This window comes from Gopherus flavomarginatus, chromosome 6 (assembly GCF_025201925.1).
Source record: "Gopherus flavomarginatus isolate rGopFla2 chromosome 6, rGopFla2.mat.asm, whole genome shotgun sequence".
In the NCBI taxonomy this organism is placed as follows: Eukaryota; Metazoa; Chordata; order Testudines; family Testudinidae; genus Gopherus; species Gopherus flavomarginatus.
The window spans coordinates 123,442,926-123,466,873 of record NC_066622.1 but is presented as its reverse complement, the minus strand read 5'-3'; the positions used below and the strand labels follow the sequence as shown (position 1 = coordinate 123,466,873).

Genomic DNA, 23,948 nt, shown 5'->3' with positions numbered 1-23,948 from the left:
AAAAGCTGGCTGTAATCTGGCCATATGTGAGCAAGTCCAATATCTGATATATATTCCACCTGGGGCTTACATCCAGTTATTGCAGGGGATGGGCATGACGAAATCAGCTCTAGTGGGTAAAAATCCTATTCCGAGTATGTAGACTCTCCAGTAAATGGACAGTTCATTCACAGATTCCTGTGTTCACCTATGTTTTTCCTACTAGTGAAGGGGAGGCGGGGGGAATAAATGCACAAGCTACTAGAGCTGTAAGATAGAAGTAACCCAGGCGCTGACAACTTGTGTGGGTTTTGTATGTCTGTTTGCAGTGTTATGTTATGTGTTGGGAAGTGAGTTGTTTCCATAATAACAGTGACTGCCATATGGCAATGAGGAAGGCGGTGAGAAGAACGCTTCAGGCAACACAATATGTTGTTTGACATTTTGTGTATTTTTAAAGGAATAATATATCTTAAGTGTGTTCAGCAGCTCCACACTGACTAGTGTTTAATGCTGATCTTGCAAAGCGAACATTTGACACCAGCTGGTTTATACTTGTGCCATGTCCATTTGTGCTACTCTTTTTCTTTGTCCTCATTTTCCTTTTAAATATTGATTCATAAAGTGCTTTTCACTGTAGTCAGATTGCTGTTCAGTGCTGTACAATGATGGAACAACAAACAAAAATACCATAAAGCAGTAAGTGAAATAAACTTCTAATGGAGGACGTCATGTGAAACTCAATCTCATCAGTAAGATGTTGTATGTCCAAAGCCCTGGTTACTGCCCAATGAACAGATAGCACAGATTTTTAAATACTTAAAAAATATATATACCTATAAATACATGTATATTAGAGAAGGGCTTTAGCCACAAAGTCAAACGCAAATTTTCCCAGAGTTTTGCAGTATTCTGACCTGCATTTAAATATATGGGGAACTAGGGATAGGGCTATTAAAGTTCCCGTTAAATCCAAACTTTGACGCAACTACATTTGCAAATTCGCTTTTTCAAGGCTTCTGGTAACTCTCCCCTTAAGGTTTCCCCCCTACTCTTTTCCCCACAATGGTATCCAATATGGGAGTTGCCTTCTCTGATTCTATATAACTCCAGAAATGAAAGGTCAAAAATTGTCGTCTTACCATGGCTGAATGGCATGAGTGGGACTTTTTGCCTCCACTAGGACTGCAGAATTGAGCGCGTGGTAGCCTCATGGGTCCAGTGTTTTTGGCTTTGATTTTCCAAGGGGGAGTTATGGTTTGGAGTGTTTTTACTGTGCTAACTTGTGGTGTTTTAAAATTGTAGCCAGCCCAAAACACACAAAGAGGATCTTCAGGTTTTTACACTCTTTTTTCTTTTTTCTTTTATTGCCTCTAGAGAGAGATTATTACAGTTTATGCGACAAGCAGCCAATTGGAAGGCTTCTCTTTCGGCAGTTCTGTGAAACTCGACCGGAGCTTGAGTGTTGCATTAGGTTCCTTGACTCGGTGGTAAGTTAATTCTTCTGATATTTGCAGTGCTTTATTGCACTCTGTTCCTTGGTAATGAACTTAAGAACATCAGTGTAGGAGTACAAAAAATAAACCATTGTTCTTAAGGAGTAACATTCTCTACCTGAGCACAAAGATGTGAGCCTTCCATGTATTCAGCGCCTGCAGAATATTTTGTTTGTCACCATTAATATCTCTATCAGGTCAAGAGTAAAAAAACATTTTTTTCTCCCTCTCCAAAAGCTTCTTCCTGACATCCAGCAATCATTGTAAATCTTGATTATAAAATGTATTGGAAAATACAGGGGTTTTAATATTATTTAATTGACATTTCTGATCCCATCATACTTAAAAAGGAACAATTTGTATTGGCTATCTGTGAACTCAGTGTAAGAGAGTGTAAGGTGTTTTTTAGCTTGATAGAAATCATAAAAAGAATTTTAATGCTATTTGACCAAAATCTTTATGTAGACTCTGATCATGTGATTTAGTGGCACCAACAGACTGCTGAGTTCATGCAATGTATTGCAAGATCAGGATCTCATTAAAGACTGACTCTTTCTTTGGATTGTTTATCCAATATTAAACGGGATGGCAATTGGTTCTAAGTGTCTTATGTTAGACTACCATGCTGCCTTGCCTCTGTAACAAACAATAAAGCAACTTTTAGCAATATACACCTCTACCCCGATATAACGCCACCTGATATAACAAGAATTCGGATATAACACAGTAAAACCGCGCTCCGGAGGGGTGGGGCTGTGTGCGCCGGTGGATCAAATCAAGTTCGATATAACGCGGTTTCACCTATAATGCGGTAAGATTTTGGCTCCCGAGGACAGCATTATATCGGGGTAGAAGTGTACCTTCTTTCATAAGCAGGCATGGAAATGCTCTACACTCTGCCCGAAACACAGAGACCCACATGTAAAAAATGGCTTTGCAGTTGCACCCACCATTTTTTATGTCTCTGCTTTTGCAGATGCATCAATGTGGATTTGCATGCATCAGTGCATTGGCACATGCATCAGAGAATTGCACACTCCGACTCTTAGATGTGAAGGGCGGTGGATGCAGTTTTAGAGGTCAGATTGCGATCCTTTTGATCTCTGGGTTCACAACTTGCAAATACATTTTACAGTTTCCTCATGCTGTGGTGGATGCTCACATGTCTGAACTTTCAGACTGCTGAGTAGAGCGAAAAGGTTACTATTTCCTTTAAGGATATATTCAAGATTGCACTGTTATGCTGTTCCTCTGTCATAGGAGGACAGTGAAGGAGCCAAAATCATTATTTTTGAATGGAAAGTGTAGTGCCTACCTCTAAACATTCTGTGACAGTAGCCATCATGTAGTTGTCATAGAGTAGCTATGGAGTAGATTCTGTAGGGTAGCCAGACAGTTTCCATCTTGAACTGCCGCTGGCAGTGCAACTGTGTAGCCAGTTGTGTGCATATAGCTACATTTATTAGCTATTGCACACAGGTATCTGCTAGAAAACGTTTGGGCTGCAGCGGGAGGGCAGTCTGAAGCTGCTGTCATAGAATGACTCTGTTCATCCTCCATTGAAACACAAGCCATCTTTGGGATGGATTTTGGCCTCTACACAACAGTTTAGTTCAGGAAATGGGGACAGACGTGTACAGTGGTCTTTGCCTGCCTGATGAAAGTGCCTTTAGTCATCCATTTAAAATGTGTGAAAATTATTTCTTACCTTTTGGTTTGGGAGACAACAACAAGAAAGAATGATCTTTGGTTTCTGTGTGTTTTCCATTTAAAAGAAAACAGGAAGTCTTCAAAATTCAGAGTAGTTACAAAATTTAGGGGCTTTGTGTACCACTATTATATATTATTAATAGGCTTAGAAGAATTACATTTTTATCAATAAAAAGCAACAAACAGTCCTGTGGCACCTTATAGGTTAACAGATGTATTGGAGCATAAGCATGTGTCTGACGAAGTGGGTATTCACCCCCGAAAGCTTACGCTCCAATACATCTGTTAGTTTATAAGGTGCCACAGGACTCTCTGTTGCTTTTTACAGATCCAGAATAACACGACTAACCCTCTGATTTTTATTAATAAATGTCAATGTCAAAAACCAACAGAAAAAATATTTCCATTGATGATAATTGAACTTTACAGATAGGCAAAGTAAGATAAGTGCTACTAGGGAATTTACTTGAGTTTAATTTAAGGATGTTTGCTTTGTATATTTTGACATGTGAGTGATGTTGACTAATTGTGTTTTAATGGTTATAAAGCTTTAACTTTTTGAATCTCAGTGTGTTGTAGTGTCATTAAATAATTATTGTCTGACCCCCTCCCCTCAAATTTTTTGCAATTATAAAAAATTGATAAAAACATTTATGCTTAAAATGAAACATGGATCTTGTCGGTCAGAATTGTTTTTTAAAAACCAAATTCTGTATTTGTAGTATTTGTATTCAAGGAATGCCTAGAGGCCTCAGAGATCAAGGTCCCATTGTGCTAGTCCTGCACAGGCACATAGTAAGAGCATGTCTAGGCCTTGAAGAGCTTACGGTCTAAATAGATAAGAGAGACAAAGGCTGGGCGAAAAGAAGTATTATTATCCCCACTAGGGTGTATATCATCCTGTCACAACAACACAATCAACTTTACAATACAACATGATAACCTTTCTTCACACAAAGTACTGGGAGTATTGCTGGAGTCACTCTTGGAGTTCAGAGTAACAAACTGCCTTGCCCTTCTGCAGCCCTTAGCCTGAGATCCTGAGAGTGAAACCAGCTATGGCATTTCACCATGCTCCCAGGTGTAGTGCAGCGTTTGTGGGTTTGTCTACATTGCAATAAAACACCTGCAGTTGGCCAGGGTCAGCTGATTCAGGTTCACAGGGCTCAGGCTGTGGGGCTATCAAACTGCAGTGTAGATGTCTGGGCTCCAGCTGGAGTGTGGGCTTTGGGACCATCCCATGCTGGTCCAGCCCAAGTCCAGACATCAACAGTGCAATTTTACAGCCCCACGAGCCCGAGTTAGCTGACACAGGCCAGCCGCGGGTGTTTTATTGCAGTGTAGACATACACTTAGACAAGAATACCATGAAAGGTCGAGAGGGGGCTGGTAAGGGAAATGATTGTGTCTAAAATCTCCAAGCCCCAATAACCCGAGACAAACATCCCAAGACCCTTCTGCAAGGATGCCCTTGGCAAACACCCTTTGCTTGCTGCTCTGGCCCTTACCTATCTTGTGTACTATTGCAATATGTCAGTTTAGCCAAGAGATCTGTATTCACAGTCCAACTGAGATCACCAGTAATTGGTTGAACAAAGTGACTGAGCTATATGGAGGTCTGAATAGTCACTCGCTTATCTTTGAACATCTTTGATGTCTTTTGTTTATTGATTTCAACTTCTGTAAAAGTTTGCTGGCCACTGGTGAAATTTTTTATATTATCCAACCTTAACTATTCTGTCTAAAGCAGGAAACACAACAAAACTTTGTTTTTACTTAGTACCAAACAAAGATGAAAAATAATTAAAAATACTCAGCTCTTCATTGGAAGATCTCAGAGCACTCTGCAGGATTGCAAGTATTTTTATCCCTGTTTTATGGAGAGAGAGAGAGAGAAACTGATGCACAGAAAGGTTAAGTGACTTGCCCAAGACTGCAGAGCAAATCAGTGGCACAGCCCAGAATACACCTATATCCCCTCTCCCGGTCCCCTTCTCTAACCACTAGACCATACTACTTCCAAAAGCAGGCAACAATAAATGTTGTGTGTGATTTACAAGCACAGGTTGGAGTGGAAACTGCAAGCTAAGGAGTTCTGTCAGATAGTCACCAGCCTACCCATAATCTATCTTTTCCATATGCAAGTCAGACCCAGTTTAGAGAGAACTTTCTCGTTCTTCTGATTTCAAACGTCAGTAGTATCAACCTGCATTACATATTGAGAAAAGTCCTTCCTTTACATGGCTTTTATTTCAGCTGTCACGAGCAGCCAAAGTGATCTCTTGGGGAGATTGACTTTAGGGTATATTATAAATTTGGATTTTTTAAGTGTTCATTTTTATAATAAAGCACATTCCACAATCTCTGAAGTTAGCACAGGAAACGGATTCCTCTTGCTGATACAATTGTCGGGTTGTTTCAATTAGAGTGTGACAGGGGACGTTGACCAGATAAAAATCACAGGCCTGATTCCCCATTGCCTTGCACTCTGCACAGTGATTTACATCTCTGTCAAGCGAGCGCTGCATGGGCATGAAATGCTGCTGAATCCCAGTAGAAGCATTATACGCTCACTTTGCCTAGGTGTAACTGACTACACAAGGTGCAAGGCAGAGGAGAATCAGGGTCTAGATTTTCAAATTGATTTATCTGTGTTACCAGTTCAGGGCCTGATCCAAAGCCCTTTGAAATCAACTGGGGCAAGTTGTGTCAGTGTGGGAAGAGAACAGTGCAGAGGAAGGGAATGGAGGGGAAGACATGAATGGCAGAGTGATAAGAAAACAAGATTGTTATCTATGACCATGGATAAGATTTTCAAAAGCACTCAACATTGGCTTAAATCTTCTCCCATTGAAATCCAGGGCAAACGCCCCTCCCCCCCCTTCAATAAGGGCAGAGTTAGGTCAACATTGAGCTCTTTTGAAAATCCCACCCTGCAAAAATGAATACAATATTTTATTGAAATTAACAACTTGTTGGACTTAACATTAAATAGAGATGAAATGTAAAGATTCGAACGCTTGTCTCCTTTGTACACGATGTCCCCTCTGCCAAATAATGTGTTTCAGTCACAGATATGCATACAGGCCAAAATTTCCAATTTAACTGCCTTTATTTTTAAATATGAAGCTAGGTCCCTAACAATAGCATTAGTCTTGATTTAAAAATGATCAGTGATGGAGAATCCACCACGACCCTTGGTAAATTGTCAGTGGTTTAGTATCCTCATGGTCAAAAATTTACACCTTATTTCCAATCTGAATGTGTCTAGCGTCAACTTCCAGCCATTGGATCATGTTATACCTTTCTCTGCTAGACTGAAGAGATCAGTATTAAATATTTGTTCCCCGTGTAGCTTCTTAGAGTCTATAATCAAGTCACCCTTAACCTTCTCTTTATTAAGTTAAATAGATTGAAGTCTCTGAGTCTATCACTATAAGGCAGGTTTTCTAATCCTTTAAACATTCTCATGGCTCTTTTTTGAGCCCTCTCCAATTTATCAACATCCTTCTTGAATTGGGGGCACCAGAACTGGATACATTATTCCAGCAGTGGTTACACCAGTGCCAAATACAGAGGAGCAGTTCCTAGAAGGATCAATTCAACATAAGAAGAGAAGAAACAAACGGAGAGGAGTGTCACACTAGAGCCCATTGCTAAGAAGGGCATCTGGCAAAAGGGAAGCTGTGGCTGTGAACCAAAAAATGTGCCACAATTTTGTAAATCAACCTTTCTCAAACAGAATCAACTACCAGAAGGTTAAAACTGGTCGCCCTGTGTTTTAAATGTTTCCTAGCAATGCGTTGCAAGGTGTTGAGATTGTGATGCTGTTACACATTGGGGGCTAGGTGTGCTGTAGGACAGAATGTGCAGGAATGTGTCAATTTGTCCCACCATGCAGAATTACAGCCCAGCTTCCAAGTGCTTCTCTGTAAGGAAGGCACATGTGTGGAGAAAGATTAGATATATTCTCTGAGCTGTTTACAGTGAAATAGGCAGCTCTTAAAATGAACAAAGGATTTGTAGGGGTGTACCGTGGCTTGCAAGTAGCAATGCCCTACATTTGTAATAAAAACGATGGTTTTAATATGCACAGAAAAAGGATGATCTTGTGGCTGTAGAACTGGGCTAGCACTTGGGAGAGCTGCTGTAGATTCTCTATGGCCGCAGGTAAGTCTCTCGATTTCTCTGTGCCTCAGTTCCCCATCTGTGCAATGGGGATAATAGGACTTCCTTTCTCCCACCCTTTGTCTGTCCTGTCTATTTATGTTGTAAGCTCTATGGGGCAGGACTGTTTCTGCTATGTATACAAATAGCTCTTAGGGCAATGGGGTCATGCTCTTGGCTAAGTAATATAAATCATAAGAGTGTCTTACCACTGGCCTTTACCAGGCAGGAGGGACATGGGTCAATGTGTATGTGGTAGCCCAGAGTGCCCCAACATTGCCAGACCTTCGGCGACTGAAACTTGCTGAAACTCCAAAGACAGAAATTGACTAAATTGTGTGAACCCAACAGTGAACCCAGAACCGTCCCTGAAAATCAGGAGATGCCCTATCTCACCTGCACTCTAACCAGCTTTCCCTCTCATCTCATCCATCCCAAATCACCTGTAAACCAGTGCTCAGGGCTGCCAAAGCCAAGGGACACTGCACTCAGATGCCACTCTATCAACAGGCATGGCAAAATTGCTAAAATATGGTGGTCAGCTGACAACAAAGTACGCCCCTGCGGTCATCTGAAATCTGTTCACTTCCCTTGGCCTCCTTAGCTGCTCCATCAAAATAGGTCCCACCCCTAAATGAGAGAGGAGACCCCCAGCCTTGAATTGCAGATATTCCCATCCTCCTGCTGAGAAGTCTTTATTCCACATCACACCACCATCTCACCACCACCACCACACACACACACCTGTATCCTCATACATACGTATATAATATCTCCTATGTGTAAAACAGTCGTTTGCCAAACTCTTTGATAGACTTCCAGAGGACGGCATTGTTCCAAATGAAAGCTGTTATTACTGTAGTACGCTGTACCTGGCTTCTGATTAAATTAATTCTCTTGCAAACCCTTACAAGTTATTCATAGGCTGCCTTACCCGGTATTGTAGTAGCATGCTTACAAATATTGTAGCAAAGAAATATCTCTTTGTACTTTTTGAAAGAAAATCCTTAAAATAAAGTTTTTCAGGGCACATTTCCTGTGCTGGAGAGGGGATCAGTAAGTAGCTGACCTGTTAGCTGTATACATTTCCTGTTCTCCAAGCCAGTAACTGCAGAACTAGAATATGATAATCCAGTGCAGGATTTTGACATGAATATTTCATAAAATAATATACATACACAGGTGCTCTGACTTTCAGCAGGTCTCTGCTGTGTCATGATTTTCCTTTGGACTGGTCTATTGCCTATCTTGCAGCCTCTCTCAGTTCCCTCCCCTGCTTCCTCTACTCACTTTGCATTGAAGATTCCTAATCATTTGGGGAGGGGGGGAGGCTTTTCAGTTTATAACATGAGCCAGAGTGAGTCTGAGTGGAGGGAGTTGTGAACAAACTCGCTGACTCAGGCCAAGACGAAAATAGGTTCCAAATCATTTCACCCACTGAAGAGCAGAGGTACATTGTACTTACTTACACTGTACTAAATGAAAAGAACATCCTGAAGAAATGTAATGTGCACAATTTAAGAATAGAGAACAGCCCAAGTGCCTGTCTAGGTTGTTTCTGTTGGAGCCAGGGGCTGGCAGTGGGGGTACAATTACCTCATGTGGAATTTTTCAGCTGAATGCTTCGCTAGACATACATGTGGAAGAGGGGTAAAAATGATGAACAAGCATCCACTTTAATACCAGTTATTAAAAGTTACCCTTTCGTCTAGACTGTTTTCATTTGTTTAGTTTGATTCCTGCACATGGTATACAAACTGCAGTGTGTGTGTATATGAGGGATGGCGGGAGGGGTAAACAGCACAGGTAGTGATGTCTATCATTAAGGTTATCCAACACTTCCCGTTATAAGATCCTACTAGCTTTAGTTGCTTTATCACTTTGTCAAACTTTAACCATTTTGGCTGAAGTTTTCCATGCTGGATGTCTGCCTCAGGTTAAGTCATTTCATAGAACATGTTCAGGGAGAAATATGTTGTTTTGCCCATGTTACAAAAATTGTTACAACCACGTAGCTGAAAAGTTGTAGTACCTCTATGCTGTAGATTAGTGACTTGAAATTTGGCAAGGGGGTTGCCTTGCTAACGGAGATGGGACTTTTGTTCTTCTTGTGAAAATCCACCCAAATTCGGTCAAGTTATAAACCTCTAAAAAAAAAATCTCATTTTGCGCATACTCAATAGAGACTAGTTAGACTTAGGCATTTAAATTCTCTGTGGAAGAATAGGCTGCCCCCATGTGTCCCCTTGTGGGTGAGGTGCTTCTGCTCTGCCCATTATTCTTCCTTCTTCCAAGCCCTTTTACAGAGACTCCACATGCTTGTTTGTCCAATTGCTACCTTTATAGGGGTCTGGGTTTATTCAGGCAATAACTCAAAAGTAATACTCAGAGTCCTGCAAATAATCTGTCCAAGGCGTGGCTCTTACCTCAGAGCCTGGGTGAGTGAAAGGGCTCCTTCATCTAGTCCTTTTTCTTTTTTGTGAGTTCTCAAGGAGTGACCCACCTGGGGGTTTGGATTGCAGCTATCCTGCTCAGATCTGACTCCCCTGTAGACTTCCCAGGGTCAACTTCCTCAAACAACAGCATCAACTCTCTTTTATAAGGAACTAGCTGCTTCTGGTTCCCTCCCAGCACCAGCCATCTCTGGTTAGCTCATTTAGCAAGCCTGCTCCAGGCTTGCAGTCTCCTGCAGGCAGCTCCCAGCATGCTCCATCCCCTCTCAGTGCCTGTGGGCTGACCACACGGCTCTTGTGCCATCCCAACAGAAGGCCTGAGCATGCTCCATTCTAGGGTTGCAGAGGCTGAGCAGGACTTTCACTGCAGTTGCTCCTCCAGTTTGCTGTGGGCTGTTGTGATGCCAGGTATGAAAACTGAGGGCTGAGAAATTGTTTCTTTCAATGTTCCTACAGCTGGTGTCCAGGCGGCATGGAGGAGAAGGCAGAAACAGCAAGGAACAGATGGGGGAGAGGGAAGAGATGCATGGCAGACAATGAGGAGGGTAGAAAACTTGCGGGAGAGGGGTCAGGAGCAGGTGCTGGGGGTAGGGGAGGAAGGGCCAAGAGCAGAAGGAGGTGGGTAGATTGGCAGGGACCAAGGACATGGGAGGATAGAATCAGGGGGGAACACAGGCATGAGCTCAGAGGACAGGAGGACAGGGGAAGGGCCAGCTCAGAGGACAGGAGCAGGAGCAGGGTAGGGACTGTGGAGGGGGAATAGGAGCAGATGAAGATGGGAAGAGACTACAGGGATGGGGTAGTAGGGTCTACAGAACCTGGAATTGAACCTATTACTCCTGACAGAGCCAGAAGAGTACCCATAAGCCACATACTACAGGACAGGCCCAACAAAGAAAATAACAGAACACCACTAGCCATCACCTACAGCCCCCAACTAAAACCTCTCCAGCGCATCATCAAAGATCTACAACCTATCCTTAAAGATGATCCCTCACTCTCACAGATCCTGGAAGACAGGCCAGTCCTCACTTATAGACAACCTCCCAGCCTGAAACAAATACTCACCAGCAGCCGCACCCCATACAACATAAACACTAACCCAGGAACCTATCCTTGCAACAAAGCCCGATGCCAGCTCTGTCCACATATCGATTCAAGTGACACCATCATAGGACCTAATCACATCAGCCACGCCATCAGGGGTTCGTTCACCTGCACATCTACCAACGTGATATATGCCATCATGTGCCAGCAATGCCCCTCTGCCATGTACATTGGCCAAACCAGACAGTCTCTTTGCAAAAGAATAAATGGACACAAATCTGACATCAGGAATCATAACATTCAAAAACCAGTGGGAGAACACTTCAACCTCTCTAACCACTCAGTGACAGACTTGAAGGTGGCAGTTTTGCAACAAAAAAACTTCAAAAACAGACTCCAAAGAGAGACTGCTGAACTCAAATTAATATGCAAATTAGACACAATTAACTCAGGCCTTAACAGAGACTGGGAATAGCTGGGTCATTACACTAATTGAATCTATTTCCCTATGTTAAGTTCTCCTCACACCTTCTATGGGTCATCTTAATTATCACTTCAAAAGTTTTTCTTTTCCCCTGCTGACGATAGCTCATCTCAATTGATTAGACTCTTCCTGTTGGTATGCATACTTCCATCTTTTCATGTTCTCTGTATGTATAAATATCTCCTGTCTGTGTGTTCCATTCTGTGCATCTGAAGAAGTGAGCTGTAGCTGAAATAAATTTGTTAGTCTCTAAGGTGCCACAAGTACTCTTGTTCTTATTACTCCTGAGTCACCACATTCCTTTGCTATCTGGTAAATAGCTGTGAAACCCATGGGCAAAGTGTGTGTCTCCATCCTCCTGTATTGGTATGTCCACCAGGAAGATAACAGTCTTTTACTGCTGCTAGTTACTAGATTCCAACTCTGCTGATGACCCATGTGGGGGATCTATATGGCTCCACATGACATTTAAGTTTTGGTGTCTTTTTTCAAGCTAGGAAATTGCACAAGAATTGAAGTGAAAAGAATATTATTAAGGTTGCAAAGACAAGCACTCAAATGAGGAAATGCCAGAATTAAGATTGCTCGTACAGTACATTAAGATACAGGGCATGTCTCCATGTCACACGGAGGTGTGATTTCTAAAGCGCACTAACGTGTTGTGCTCTAATTGGCCCATGCCGACCCTGCTGGGTGCACTAAAAGTTCCCTAGTGGACTTTAATGAATGTTAAAGCACCCTAGGGAACTTTGGGTATGCACCATGTTGCAGTTGTAACTAATAATGCTATTCCTATTAATTATGTACTTTCAGACTGAAACCAGTCTTTCTAGTGCTGAGGAAGAAGGGGAGGGGTCTTGTGGTTAAAGTACAAGATTGTGAGTCAACATACCTGCGTACTCGTCCGGGCTCCGGAGCAAACTTTCAGTGGCCTTGGGCTACTCGCTTAATCTGTCTGTATTTGTATAATTTTTCCTCTTGTAACAGTCTATGGCAGAATATGCACAGGTGCCCATGGAGAGCTGAATAGCATACAAGTGATATTGGAGATAAAACTCATGATCTTCTTCCAAAAATCAAAACCCAGCTTCTAACGTTTGAGCTAAAGGAGAATCTTTAACACTCACCAGTGTTAGGGTTTATAGGCCCATTTCAGATCTTCACTCTCATATCTGTCTGTCTGTCTGTCCCCTTAGTCTTCGAGCACCGCCTGAGAACTTAAAATAGAAGTAACTATGAAAATCTCTTTAGTTGTTCCCATCTGTAGGAGAAATAGGCTTAGTGTCAAGTGTGTGTGTGTGTAACTTGCTGCAGGAAAGCTAGTAAAAGAAATGAGTTTTGTATTTCGTTCCGTTATGTAGTGAGGTCCATGGTCATTCCTATCTCTTGCGGGAGGGAGTTCCATAGCATATGTCCCGCTCCTGTTAAAGTTCTGTCGTCCTCTCTGCTTCGCCTACTGGCCAACAGTTTCCATTGTTGTGGTAACTATAATGGGATGTCATGGTTGCAAAGGGAGAGTCGTTCTCATGGCAGCTAGAGACAATTCCCTGGTGGACTTTGAATATCTGAACAGAGACTTTAAACTAGACTCTAGTTAGTCAGGAGCTAGTTAAGAGAGTAAAACACTGAGGTGACATGTTCACAGCATCCTATGTTGTTAAGTAGACAAGTTGCTGTGTTTTGTACCAGATGTAGCTTTCTCGAGGGATGAAGGGGGGAGTCTTCATTGCTAGATCTAATAAATTGAAATAATTACACATTGCAGATAGTTAATCACAAATGTTTGAGGAGGTTTGCTTTTGTCTTGAGAAGGGCAGTGATTTACATCCACCCCCAACAGATACATGACATAATTCCTTTTACTACTTTCACTACCAAAGTTTAGTCAATACAAAGCTTATCTTTCGGCATCTAGGATTAACAGGAATCCCATGAAACACTCCAGCATCAGTCCATAGCTATGGACAGACACTAACACTTAAAATAAATTGGCTCTCTATGCCATATATATTCAAAATTGTAATCTGGTTCAGAAACTCAGGCTTCTTCCACTTGAAATGAACTAAAACCTCTGTTTAAGCCATAAAGCAAGACAGTCACATCTATACCCAAGTGTAACTACATCCAGTAGAGAGCAGTGGTACTTGCCAGTCAGTCACAATATATGATACATACATTGAGAATACCACCTGAATTCCTGATCTCTGTTTTATAGAAGCAAATGCCATATTAATTCAAACTATATGAACTATGTGACCAACATTTGATATGAATGCACTTCCATTAAAATTGCTTAAAGGGTCTGTTTGCTAAACCTCTTATACGGCAAAATATTTAACATCTCAAAGCTGCCGAGGTCACAATGAATGATAATTATTAGATGATTTATGAGTTGTGCTGAATTGAGGTCTTAGTTATGCTCCCAAATCCTTCTCCTTTGAGACATTACCAATAAATTCTGGCTTTTTGTGTTTGGCAATCTTCTGCGCAGAGAGTTAAATTTAAGTACAAATATTTTCTCTTCTTAAAAGACATTTTGTATTTAAATCTTTGCTTTAAATTAAAAATCCCCTAGCCTGTCTTTGAACTTATCATAAGTGCATAGATAAAATGCAACTTCTCCGACCTTCTGGGAGAAAAAAATGCGGTTAAGATTCTATAAACACTCTGGAGTGTTCATGCTTTCAAGAGCTGAAATGACCTATAGTCAGATACCATCTAAATGGACAGGAAATTGAATGAAAGATTCCAAAAAAAGCCCCTTGTATTAAGTTTTATGAGAACATAATCGGTTCATCCCCAGCATGGTTACTGAGAAGGAAGTATTGTACTTGTGGATTTTATTCGTCAGTGTATTTCTCATCAGCAGTATCATTTTCTTTTATTTGTGGTCATTGTCATTTACCAAACGAAATCTGATTGTTTGAACAACCTGCTGTATAAAGCCTTAAGCTTAAGCTACAATGGCTAAATCAGCATTGGCTGGATACATGGTTAATAGCATTATTATTACTTTTGTGGTTTTCATGTTATTGCTTGGTCTGGTTAGCTAGAGTATTTATTACAGCCTTTCTTCTGATTTATTGAATCAAAGTGAGAACAACGTATATGTCCTAAAGTGTGCAACAGTTCTGAAGTGCATTCTTCCAAGTGCCAGTTCAGACTGATCTACCATATGTTGCCTTTTATTTCCTCCTCATTTATCATCTCAGACAGCTTGTATTGGACTAACTTATTTAATTGGTTTGGCAAGAGGGTCTTTTTCTAATATGAGCATTCATAAAAACATGTTGAAGTAACTTTTTTTCCAGAAAGCCCTTTTGATCATAAAACTGAAATCTTGTACCGCAGGCAATGACAAATTAGAATGTCTCTAAGAATTTGTCATGATCATTTAGTTATTGTCTCAATTGGGGTTTCAAGCTTTGGATGGTTTTCTTCCCCCTTGTCTTTTAATGACTTGCGTTGCTGAAGAATTTTAAGTAAAATGATTAATGTCTCAGTGATGCCTAAGTAATATTTTGTTTCCTAAATAAAGTTAATCCTAAGATTTACCATAGATCAGTGCTGGTACAATATGCGGAATCCTTAGAATAATATTTAAAAATGCAGTGTGTGTGCTCTCTTTTGTAATGCAAAATAGAAATCAAACAAGATTCCAGTATGTACTGAACATCACTCTTCGTTTAGTCCCTTTTATCTTTCTAAGCCCTGAAATATCCCAGGTTTTTGAGATCTCCCATTTCAAAAGTGCATCAGAAAGCACTAAAGGAGATTGACAAAATTTCTGCAGAGGGGGAAGAGCTTGAGAAATGAGTGTTATACCAAGAGGAAAAAATTAAAATCCACAGGAGGACCCAAGCTTCCAAAATCCCTACCGAGAGAGCTCTCCTTATGCCTAAATGAGGTTGTTTTCTCTATCATAGAGTTTAACAAAACAAATGATCCTCCTTTATCATTTGGAAAAATTAATTTCTACTCCCTACGTCTAAGTGAGTGAAAACAAATAAAGCTCAGTGAGAGAGGTTCTTAATTATCAGAAACATTTTCAAAACATTGGGGCTTGGCATATCTATCCAAGTATAAATGAATGAAATTTACTCATGTGGCCTAATCAAAGAGGGCTGGTTTCAAAGAACCGTTTTCTTGGTCTTGGTCAAAACATCTTGATGCCAGTGTTTTCCTTTTCAATTAGATCAACTATACAGGTTTACCTCCATCAGAAGATTATATTTGCCTTCCAAATTATTCAAGTGGAATGTTCAGTTAAGGCCGTTTCCAAAATGAAGTTATAATGATGAAGTGTGAGTGCAAATATTGATGGTTTCTTTATTTCTTTTCCAGGCAGAGTATGAAATTGCTCCAGATGAAAAACTGGGAGAGAAAGGAAAGGAAATCATGATGAAATACCTCACCCCAGAGGTAAGGGGCTGCCAAAATGATATCACTGAAGGAATGCAGGGCACTGCTCTGCTACACAGAGGATGTTACAAGCTCTTAAACCAATGGTATGCAGTTTAGTGGTAATATCCTCTGGGGAACAAAACTTAATCTGTTAAGTAAAACTGCCAGGTATAAGTGGAGTCACATTTAGGTCCAAAAATTCACTTTGAAAGATAATGAACTTTTTAGGGGCCTTATGCATCCATTGATGCATAAGAGGGTTTCTCTGGTCTCTTCTCTTTATGTAGAAGTTACACATATGCAGTATGAAAAACAGTGGCAATCCAGACACGATTATGTGGTAAGCGTTGGTGAGTGGTGAATTTTTAGTGGCAATTGCTGTATATCAATTGGTGAATTAGACTCCTTAATGTTGTCTCTCTATCCCTTGTAAATACTTTATGGAGCTGTGTGTCTCATAAGACATGGAACGCTGCTCTTCAGCTGCTTTCTTAAGGATAGGTTCATACTCAGAAATCCATATTCTTTTCTCCCTATCAAGTCCTTACTGTTAAATCTTCAGTATTCATGAAGGAGAAAAGCTCATGTGAACATTGTGTCCACTGGGTGGCATTACGAACTGGACCACGAGGCTGCTGCAAGAATTTTGGGCAGGCTGCAGCTGGGACCAGTTCTTTTTTGTTTTTTGTTCATTTGTTGACCACATTTAACTTTTTGCAGAAGTCTGTACCAGTAAGCAACGAATGCTGAGCTTCAAACACCTGAATTATCGTAGGCTTTCAGCTGCTGCAAGCTTTCTAAGAGTAACTGAGGCCCATAACCACCGCTTAGAGGATTTTACAAGAGGAGCACGTTTAACCCCAGGGATAATGTATTACATGTTGTAGTAAATGCATTTAAAAACATTTAAATGATATAGTGTGATTTGGAGGTGGAGAGGCATGGCAGACCACCTTTTTTCCTAGTCAATCATTTTCCTACGATAAAGTTATTTGTATACTTTAAAATATGGAGATATACTTATCTCATAGAGCTGGAAGGGGCCCTGAAAGGTCATTGAGTCCAGCCCCCTGCCTTCATTAGTAGGACCAAGTACTGATTTTTCCCTGGATCCCTAAGTGGCCCCTCAAGGATTGAACTCACAAACCTGGGTTTAGCAGTCCAATGCTCAAACCACTGAGTGATCCCTCTCCCCTTTAAGTTCTCTCAGGGAGTTGTCTGCAACCTAGTTTCATGTGACGAGCCTGACTAGTTTTAAGAATATAAAGAACAGATCCTGGTGGTATGAATTGCTGCTCCCCATTCATTATAGACCCTAAGTTTACCACTGGGTTTTATTTTTCCAAGATGGTAGTTTAGGGTAAAGTCTTTGCTGCAGAGTAATGAGGGACGCAGGTTGAATATTTGAAGGCCATCATTCTCCTCTTGCCCCAGGAAGACCTGTTTTGTTTTTCTTTGCAGTGGAGAAGTGAGTGTTGCTGATGCTAGTGACATTTTAGCCCTAATTAAAGCGAGAGGTCAGTGCTCACTGACTTGCGTTAAGCACGACAAGGAACTGTGCAGTTTCCCAAAACGTCACTGACAATCTTCCTCAGTGCTGACCAACAGCACCGCTGCAGTCCTAGGGTATGTCTGCATCACAATCTGTTGTGACTGACTGCAGCACTTGTAGACATACTCAAGCTAGCTTTGATCCAGCTAGCTTGAAGTACAGCAGCAGTAAAGCTGCAGCAACATTGACTAGCTGCTTGAGTACATAGCCCTGGTCTTTGGCACATGTGAGCAGCCTATGTTGCTTCCTCTTCTGCTATGGCTTCGCTGCTATTGTTATTTGAGTTAGCTAGCTCTCAGCGAGCTCAGGTTTGTCTACATGTGCTGCCGTCACACCTCTGATTGCTGTGTAGACAAACCTACAGTCTCTTGAGCAGTGACCACCTTGTAGCAAATTCATTTCTTTCTCCTCAAAAGGAAGGATGGTCTTGAGGTCAAAGGAGAGTCATAGCATTACAGAAATGTAGGGCTGGAAGTGACCTCAAGAAGTCATCAAGTCCAGCCCACTGCACTGTGGCAGGACCAAGTAAACCACCATCACTGACGTGTTTGTCCACATCCTTATTAAGGTGTGGTGCCTAGAACTGGACACAGTATTCCAGCTAAGGCCTCACCAGTGTCAAGTAAACTGGGACAATTACCTCCCTTGTCTTACATGCAACGTTCCTGTTAATGCACCCCAGCATGATATTAGCCTTTTTCCTCAGCTGAATCACATCATAGACTCATGTTCAATTTGTGATCCAGATCCTTTACTGCTTAGCTAGTTATTCCTCATTTTGAAGTTATTCATTTGATTTTTCCTTCCTAAATGAAATACTTGTCACTTGTCTTTATGGAATTTCATCTTGTTGAATTCAGACCAATTCTCCAATTTGTCAAGGTTGTTTTAAATTACAACCTTGTCCTCTAAAGTGCATGCAACCCCTCACAGCTTTGTGTCATCTCTGTATTTTATAAACGTACACTCCACTCCATTATCCAAGTCATTAATGAAAATAATGAATAGAACTGGACCCAGGGCTGACCATGAGGGACCGCACTAGATACGCTCTCCCAGTTTGACAGCGAATCATTGATAACTACTCTTTGAGTGCTGTCTTTCAACTATTGTGCACCCACCTTATAGTAATTTCATCTAGACCACATTTCTCTAGTTTTCTTATGAGAATGCCATGTGGGAATATGTGAAAAGCCTTACTAAAATCAAGATATATCAAGTTTTATTAATTATATTAAGACTCAGGAGTTGGGGTTTCCATCCTGTGTCCTGTCATAATATTTACTCACTTGATTGTGTTGTGAGGCTTCGTTCCTTTAAGATTCATAGGTGGAAGGGGTTAGAGAAATGCAGAGTTATATTATTTCCTTTGTAACCTAACTCCAGGTCTCCAGAGGTGGGAGATTAGTACCTGCACTAGCCTCAGCCTTTCGCTTTGTTATTACTGGAAGAAGATACTGTGTCATTTTTGTTTCTTTTTGGAAATGACGTCAGTGCAGCTCCATATGGAGGAGAAAATATTTCCCAGAGGCTAGACTAATTGTGCCATCTCTGCAGATTGGTTACTAGATTTAGTAATCCAAATCTCCTCCTTTCTCAAAGACCCTAAGGGCTTGTCTACACTATCCCACAAATGGTATTTAATTAATGCTAACTAGGAACTATTTTTTTTCACACGTTTAGAGTCTATATGGCAGCATTACAGTGGGGGAGTGTGCACTGCTATTCACCCCCCACCACACACACCCATAGTCAAAACCGCGAGGCAATGTAGCCTAAGTATATAGAGCAGATGCCCTGATGGAGTACCATCCAAGCCAGCAAAGAAGAGCTCTTTTTCATTAGGGGTTTGCATTTCTCTGTTTAATTACCTGCCCATTAAAATAGACAAGTAATCTCAGATTCACACACCTTCTGCTTTCAGATGAACTTCTCTCTTCAGCAGGTTTATGTCTGTACTTCAAAGAACCTCACTGTCTTGGTATAAAAATAGTTTGGCATGAAGCTTGATTGATGGAAGAAAATTGTAGATGTTCTTGATTTATTTCTTGGAATAATGGTTCAAATTTAAAATCAGAGTAAATTTGTTGCTGCTGCTGCTGTTTGGAATGCAGGATCAGAAGCAAAATCAAACTAAACTGTTGACTCCATATTCTGGCTATTAATTATTATTGTTGTTTTTATTTAGATTTCTAAGTAGTTTGTAGTGTTGTAGCTGTGTCATGCCCATTAGGGTGCAATATGTATAATAGATTATCATTATATCATGGGATGCTCATAGCCAGCTTGCAGGCATGCCTGTCACACCCTGAGTGTCTGTGTGCGAGACAGCCCTGGTTCAGCAGCTCTGCCCCAGCAGCTCTGCCCCACCAGCCTTGGTTACAACCAGCAAGGTGACCCCAACACACTCCCAGTTCCAAATTTCCCTACAGCTGTGTGCCCTGAGTGTCCAGCCCTTACCAGGGCCACTCAGAGTTATAATAATGTTTGTTGCTCCTTTAAGGAGACAAAAGCACATTACAGCTTATTAACTTAACTGGGGTAAATACACCCTTCCCTTCAAACACAGCACTGAGCTGGTATATAGTAAAAATAAAACAAAATTATGAACAAAATTACATAGGATTAAGTGAGTTCAAGTATAAGGAATGAAGATGGAAAGCGTTACACATATAACAAAATAAAAATATCCTTACTTTAAAATATGCTCAGTTACACAGGCCATAGAAACAACAGGAAGAAAAAATTCCCCCCAAATAAATAGACCATACCTCACTACCCCCAAAATCCTCATGTGACTCACACAGCTGGTAGCCCGGAAGGAGATGGGCCCTGCACTGTGTCCTCAGAACAGTAGAGGAAGTGAATTCCAGAGTAAAAGACCCTCTCTTGAGACTATTCAACACTAGCCCCCAGACAATCAAATCTAGGGTGTGCTAGCTCTGCACTTGCCATCGGGTGTTGTGGAGAGAGGCAATGCCTCAAATAACCGTGACTCAGACTATGATCAAACTCCACATCTTGAATTGAACTTGGAAGCAAATAGGTAACCAGTGCAGTGCATGGAGAAAAGTGCTCATATGTTTGCCATGGCTGATACAACAAATAAAGTAAATAGCCTCATTCTGTACCGGCTGTAGCCACCAGATAGTCTCCATGTACAGCCCCATTTAGAGGACACTTTGTGGCTTGTGGATTGGATTATTACAAGCATGTTTCACCATGGCAAACTGCAGAGCTGCATAACCAAATGCGGATAAAAATAGGTGCTTTTGGCCACAGAAGCAGCCGTAATTTCAAGCGTAATTCCAAGTAAGGATCCTCCATTCTTCCACCTTACCCTGATGCATTAACATTCCCTCTGTCTTGTTTGAACTAAGCTGAAGGTAGCATACTCACATCCAAAGTCCCAGTCTCAGCCAAAAACTGGGAAAACAGAGGCATTGCACTATCTGGCTCTGATGGAAATGCAGGGCCGGCACTTTCATTTAGGCGACCTAGGCGGTTGCCTAGGGCACCAGGATTTGGGAGGGCGGCAGACTGCTCCAGTGGACCTCCCGCAGGCGTCCCTGCGGACGGTCCGCTGGTCTCGCGGCTCCGGAGGAGCATCCGCAGGCATGCCTGCGGCAGGTCCACCGGAGCCGCGGGACCAGCGAACTGTCCGCAGGGACGCCTGTGGCAGGTCCACTGGAGCCGCTGGACCAGCAAACTGTCCACAGGAACGCCTGCGGCAGGTCCACTGGAGCCGCGGAACCAGCGGACCGTCCGCAGGAACGGCTGCGGCAGGTCCACCGAAGCCGCGGAACCAGCGGACTGTCCGCAGGAACACCTGCGGGAGGTCCTCCAGAGCCGCAGGACCGGCAAGCCGGCCCTGCACCTCAGGCGCCAAAATCCCTCACGCCGCTCCTGTGGAAATGAGGCCTAGAACTGCATCTACATACTAATGCTGCCTCAGTGTAAGCTGATTTGCTGTCTTCATTAGTGGTTTCACATGAATGTTGTGCAGAAGAGGAGATCAAATAAATTCTTTTGGGATCTCCGTATGAGATCTGTTGTGGCAGAGGAGCAATTACCCTAAACCTCTCTAGGGAATACATGGAAGAGGAAATAATGGAATCACATCAGGATTATATCCTTTTCCCCAGATAGGCGCCACTGGTGAGTCAACAAAATTTCTTGTGCTACTGTATCAAAGGCTGGTGACAGAGACAGCCAATTCGGCATGGACAAGGCCTTTGTCCATCACTAAGAAGAGACCTCTATCCAACAAGATAAAAGCCATCTTAGTGCCATACCCAGACAGAATATCCATCTGAAAGGAACTATGAAATCTGAAGACTCCTGATGGCTTCAAAGTTGACTCAGCACAACTTTCTCAATAATCCTCACCAAAAAGGAAAGGCTAAGGGCTGGGCAATAATTCTCTGCAAAATTAGCATTGAAAGAGTTTCTTCACTAGGGGCTTGTTTGAGGGAGAGTGGCACCTTACTTTCTTTAGGGAAGCTTTAACATTCTCCACAAGCAACGTACTCAACTGTAGGGTGGGCCAGAAAACAAGAATTCTGATTTGTGAAAAATGTTGAGGTTTCAGAATTTCCTTTCTTTCCTCGACGGAACAAAATCAAGACCTCTCTTTCTCATTCAGGTTTTCACCAGAAATTCCACCCTGGACCTCAGAAACCTTTTTAATGAAAGTTTTGTCAAAAACCAAAAGATTTGCATGGAAAGTTTTTTGGTTTTGTTGAACTGGCATTTTTCAACACAAGATATTTTGTCTAAAAATTTCGAACTGGTTTTACTCAACACCTTCCTCTTTGATAGAACTAGCCATGAGAGAGATGGGTCCAGCTCACAGGGCACAATCTGAAGCACACTGGAAGCCTAAAAGGAAAGCAGATTTCTGAGGCTGTGACATGGGTTGATGAAAATGTTCATATGAATTTTCACAAACATCATTTTCCTGGTTTCAATGGCAGGTTGTGTTTTGGCTTTTCATAAACTCATTGATATAATGGAAATGGTTGAGATTCTATCCACCTTATCTATGGATAGAAAGTCCCCAAGAGTAGTCATAGAACAGTTATAACTAAACCCACCACAGCTTTACTTCACTGCCTGGCTTCCTATTGTACCTGACTCCCACCCTGCCCTCCCCACTGTAATAGCTGGCAAAGAGGTATACTTACATTAGTACTGCTTTTAAATTAGCGCTTTGCATTCCATCTCTCTGCATCATTTTTGTCTTGCTGTCTTTGTGAGAGCAACTCTACAAAATCATTAGCTCGTTATTTTCTCTCTCTCTCGCTCTCTGCAGTGTCTTGAGATACTTTGTCTGAGAGATGGTATATAAAAGCATATTGATTTGAAATGGCTCTTAAGACATTCTCCATATGCCATTACAGTTTATATTTGGACTCAGCTGTGTACTAAAAATGTTACTGAATGGGATGGCTAACGTGCATTGTTATTCCCATTAATATACTTTACAGAATCCGCAGAACAGTAACTGCAGTCGTTTTCTTATCTGAATTCCTATTCATTCACCTTTCCTTCAGGAAATGCACTGAATAAAGGCCATGTTTGCCATTTTTTCCTTTTTCTTCAGGAGGTGAATAGGACAAGGATATAGTTCCTTGTATTCCAGTGAGGGAAGAGCAATGGGTATTTTGTTTAAAAAAAATGTGCCCTTTGTTTTTACAAACAATTATAGGATAAGGAAGGGAGGGCTTAGTCTTGTAAAGGGGAAATTGGCTGATCAGCAGTGTCTAGCCTTGCATTTGTGTACTAGCTAACGAGTGCTGTGCATTCACATTAGGCTCTGTCAATGATATCAACTTATTTTTAATGTGGACAGGAGGAAATTGCAGTTGCATGTGAACCTTTTCTGCTGGGCAAACTTCTCCCACTTGAGTCTAGTGCTCCCAGCGTTTGTATCAGTCGTGCACTGCCGTAGAATAAACTTCTTGTTGCACAGCATCATTTTAATCCTGCTGTTGAGGATTTTATTTTCCACTATCAAACACATCTATTGTCGTCTCCTTGAGATTTCTTTTCCCTTCTTGTTTTCTCCACTGGTAACATAAATATAAAATCAAGGCACTCATTTTGCTGGATTAATCATCTTCTCGAATCACTGCTGCCTTCCATCTCCCATGAGGAAGACTCATTGTATCACTTTTTAATTATATTGGCTATATCCCATTTATGGAAGGGCAGGTCACATCATACTGAGAACTGCACTATCGTTCTGAGACCTCTTGCTATCTGTCTAAGTTATGCTAAATGCCCTGTAGGAAAGATTCCATAATTACTTTTTGGAGCAGTCAGGAACCGAAGTTGAAAGTCACTGGAAATGATGCTCAGAAAGAAGAAATTAAAGTTCCATTAAAAACAATCTAGAAAGCTTAGTGTGAGACAACGACTTAGTGTTCTGAAAGACAAATTTTCCAGGATTGCTTTCTAGAACACTGCATTCTCAAGCAAATCCAGCCAGTTGGTCATATACCCAGCTGGCATTTCTCTTTCCAGTTATACATCTCAACGGTAACAAGAGAGCAACGCCATACAGTACAGTACATTCTCTTCCACTGGACACTGTGTGTGCTCCCTGCAGTGTTTGCACAGAACATACCTGATGCATGTCATAGTGGAAATGG

General features: G+C 41.6%; 1 protein-coding gene across 4 annotated transcripts in view; it reads left to right on the top strand.

Annotated features, from left to right (window-relative positions):
- Window positions 1-23,948, top strand: part of GRK5 (G protein-coupled receptor kinase 5) — a 229,615-nt gene that overhangs the window by 147,541 nt on the left and 58,126 nt on the right. For 3 of the 4 annotated variants that reach the window (XM_050959000.1, XM_050958998.1, XM_050958999.1), the window contains 2 exons: window positions 1,357-1,469; window positions 15,681-15,758. In XM_050959000.1, the coding sequence (XP_050814957.1) occupies window positions 1,357-1,469; window positions 15,681-15,758 (191 nt within the window). Of the gene's footprint in view, window positions 1-1,356; window positions 1,470-15,680; window positions 15,759-23,948 lie in introns of those variants that run through there. The other variant, XM_050959001.1, reaches the window with a different exon arrangement.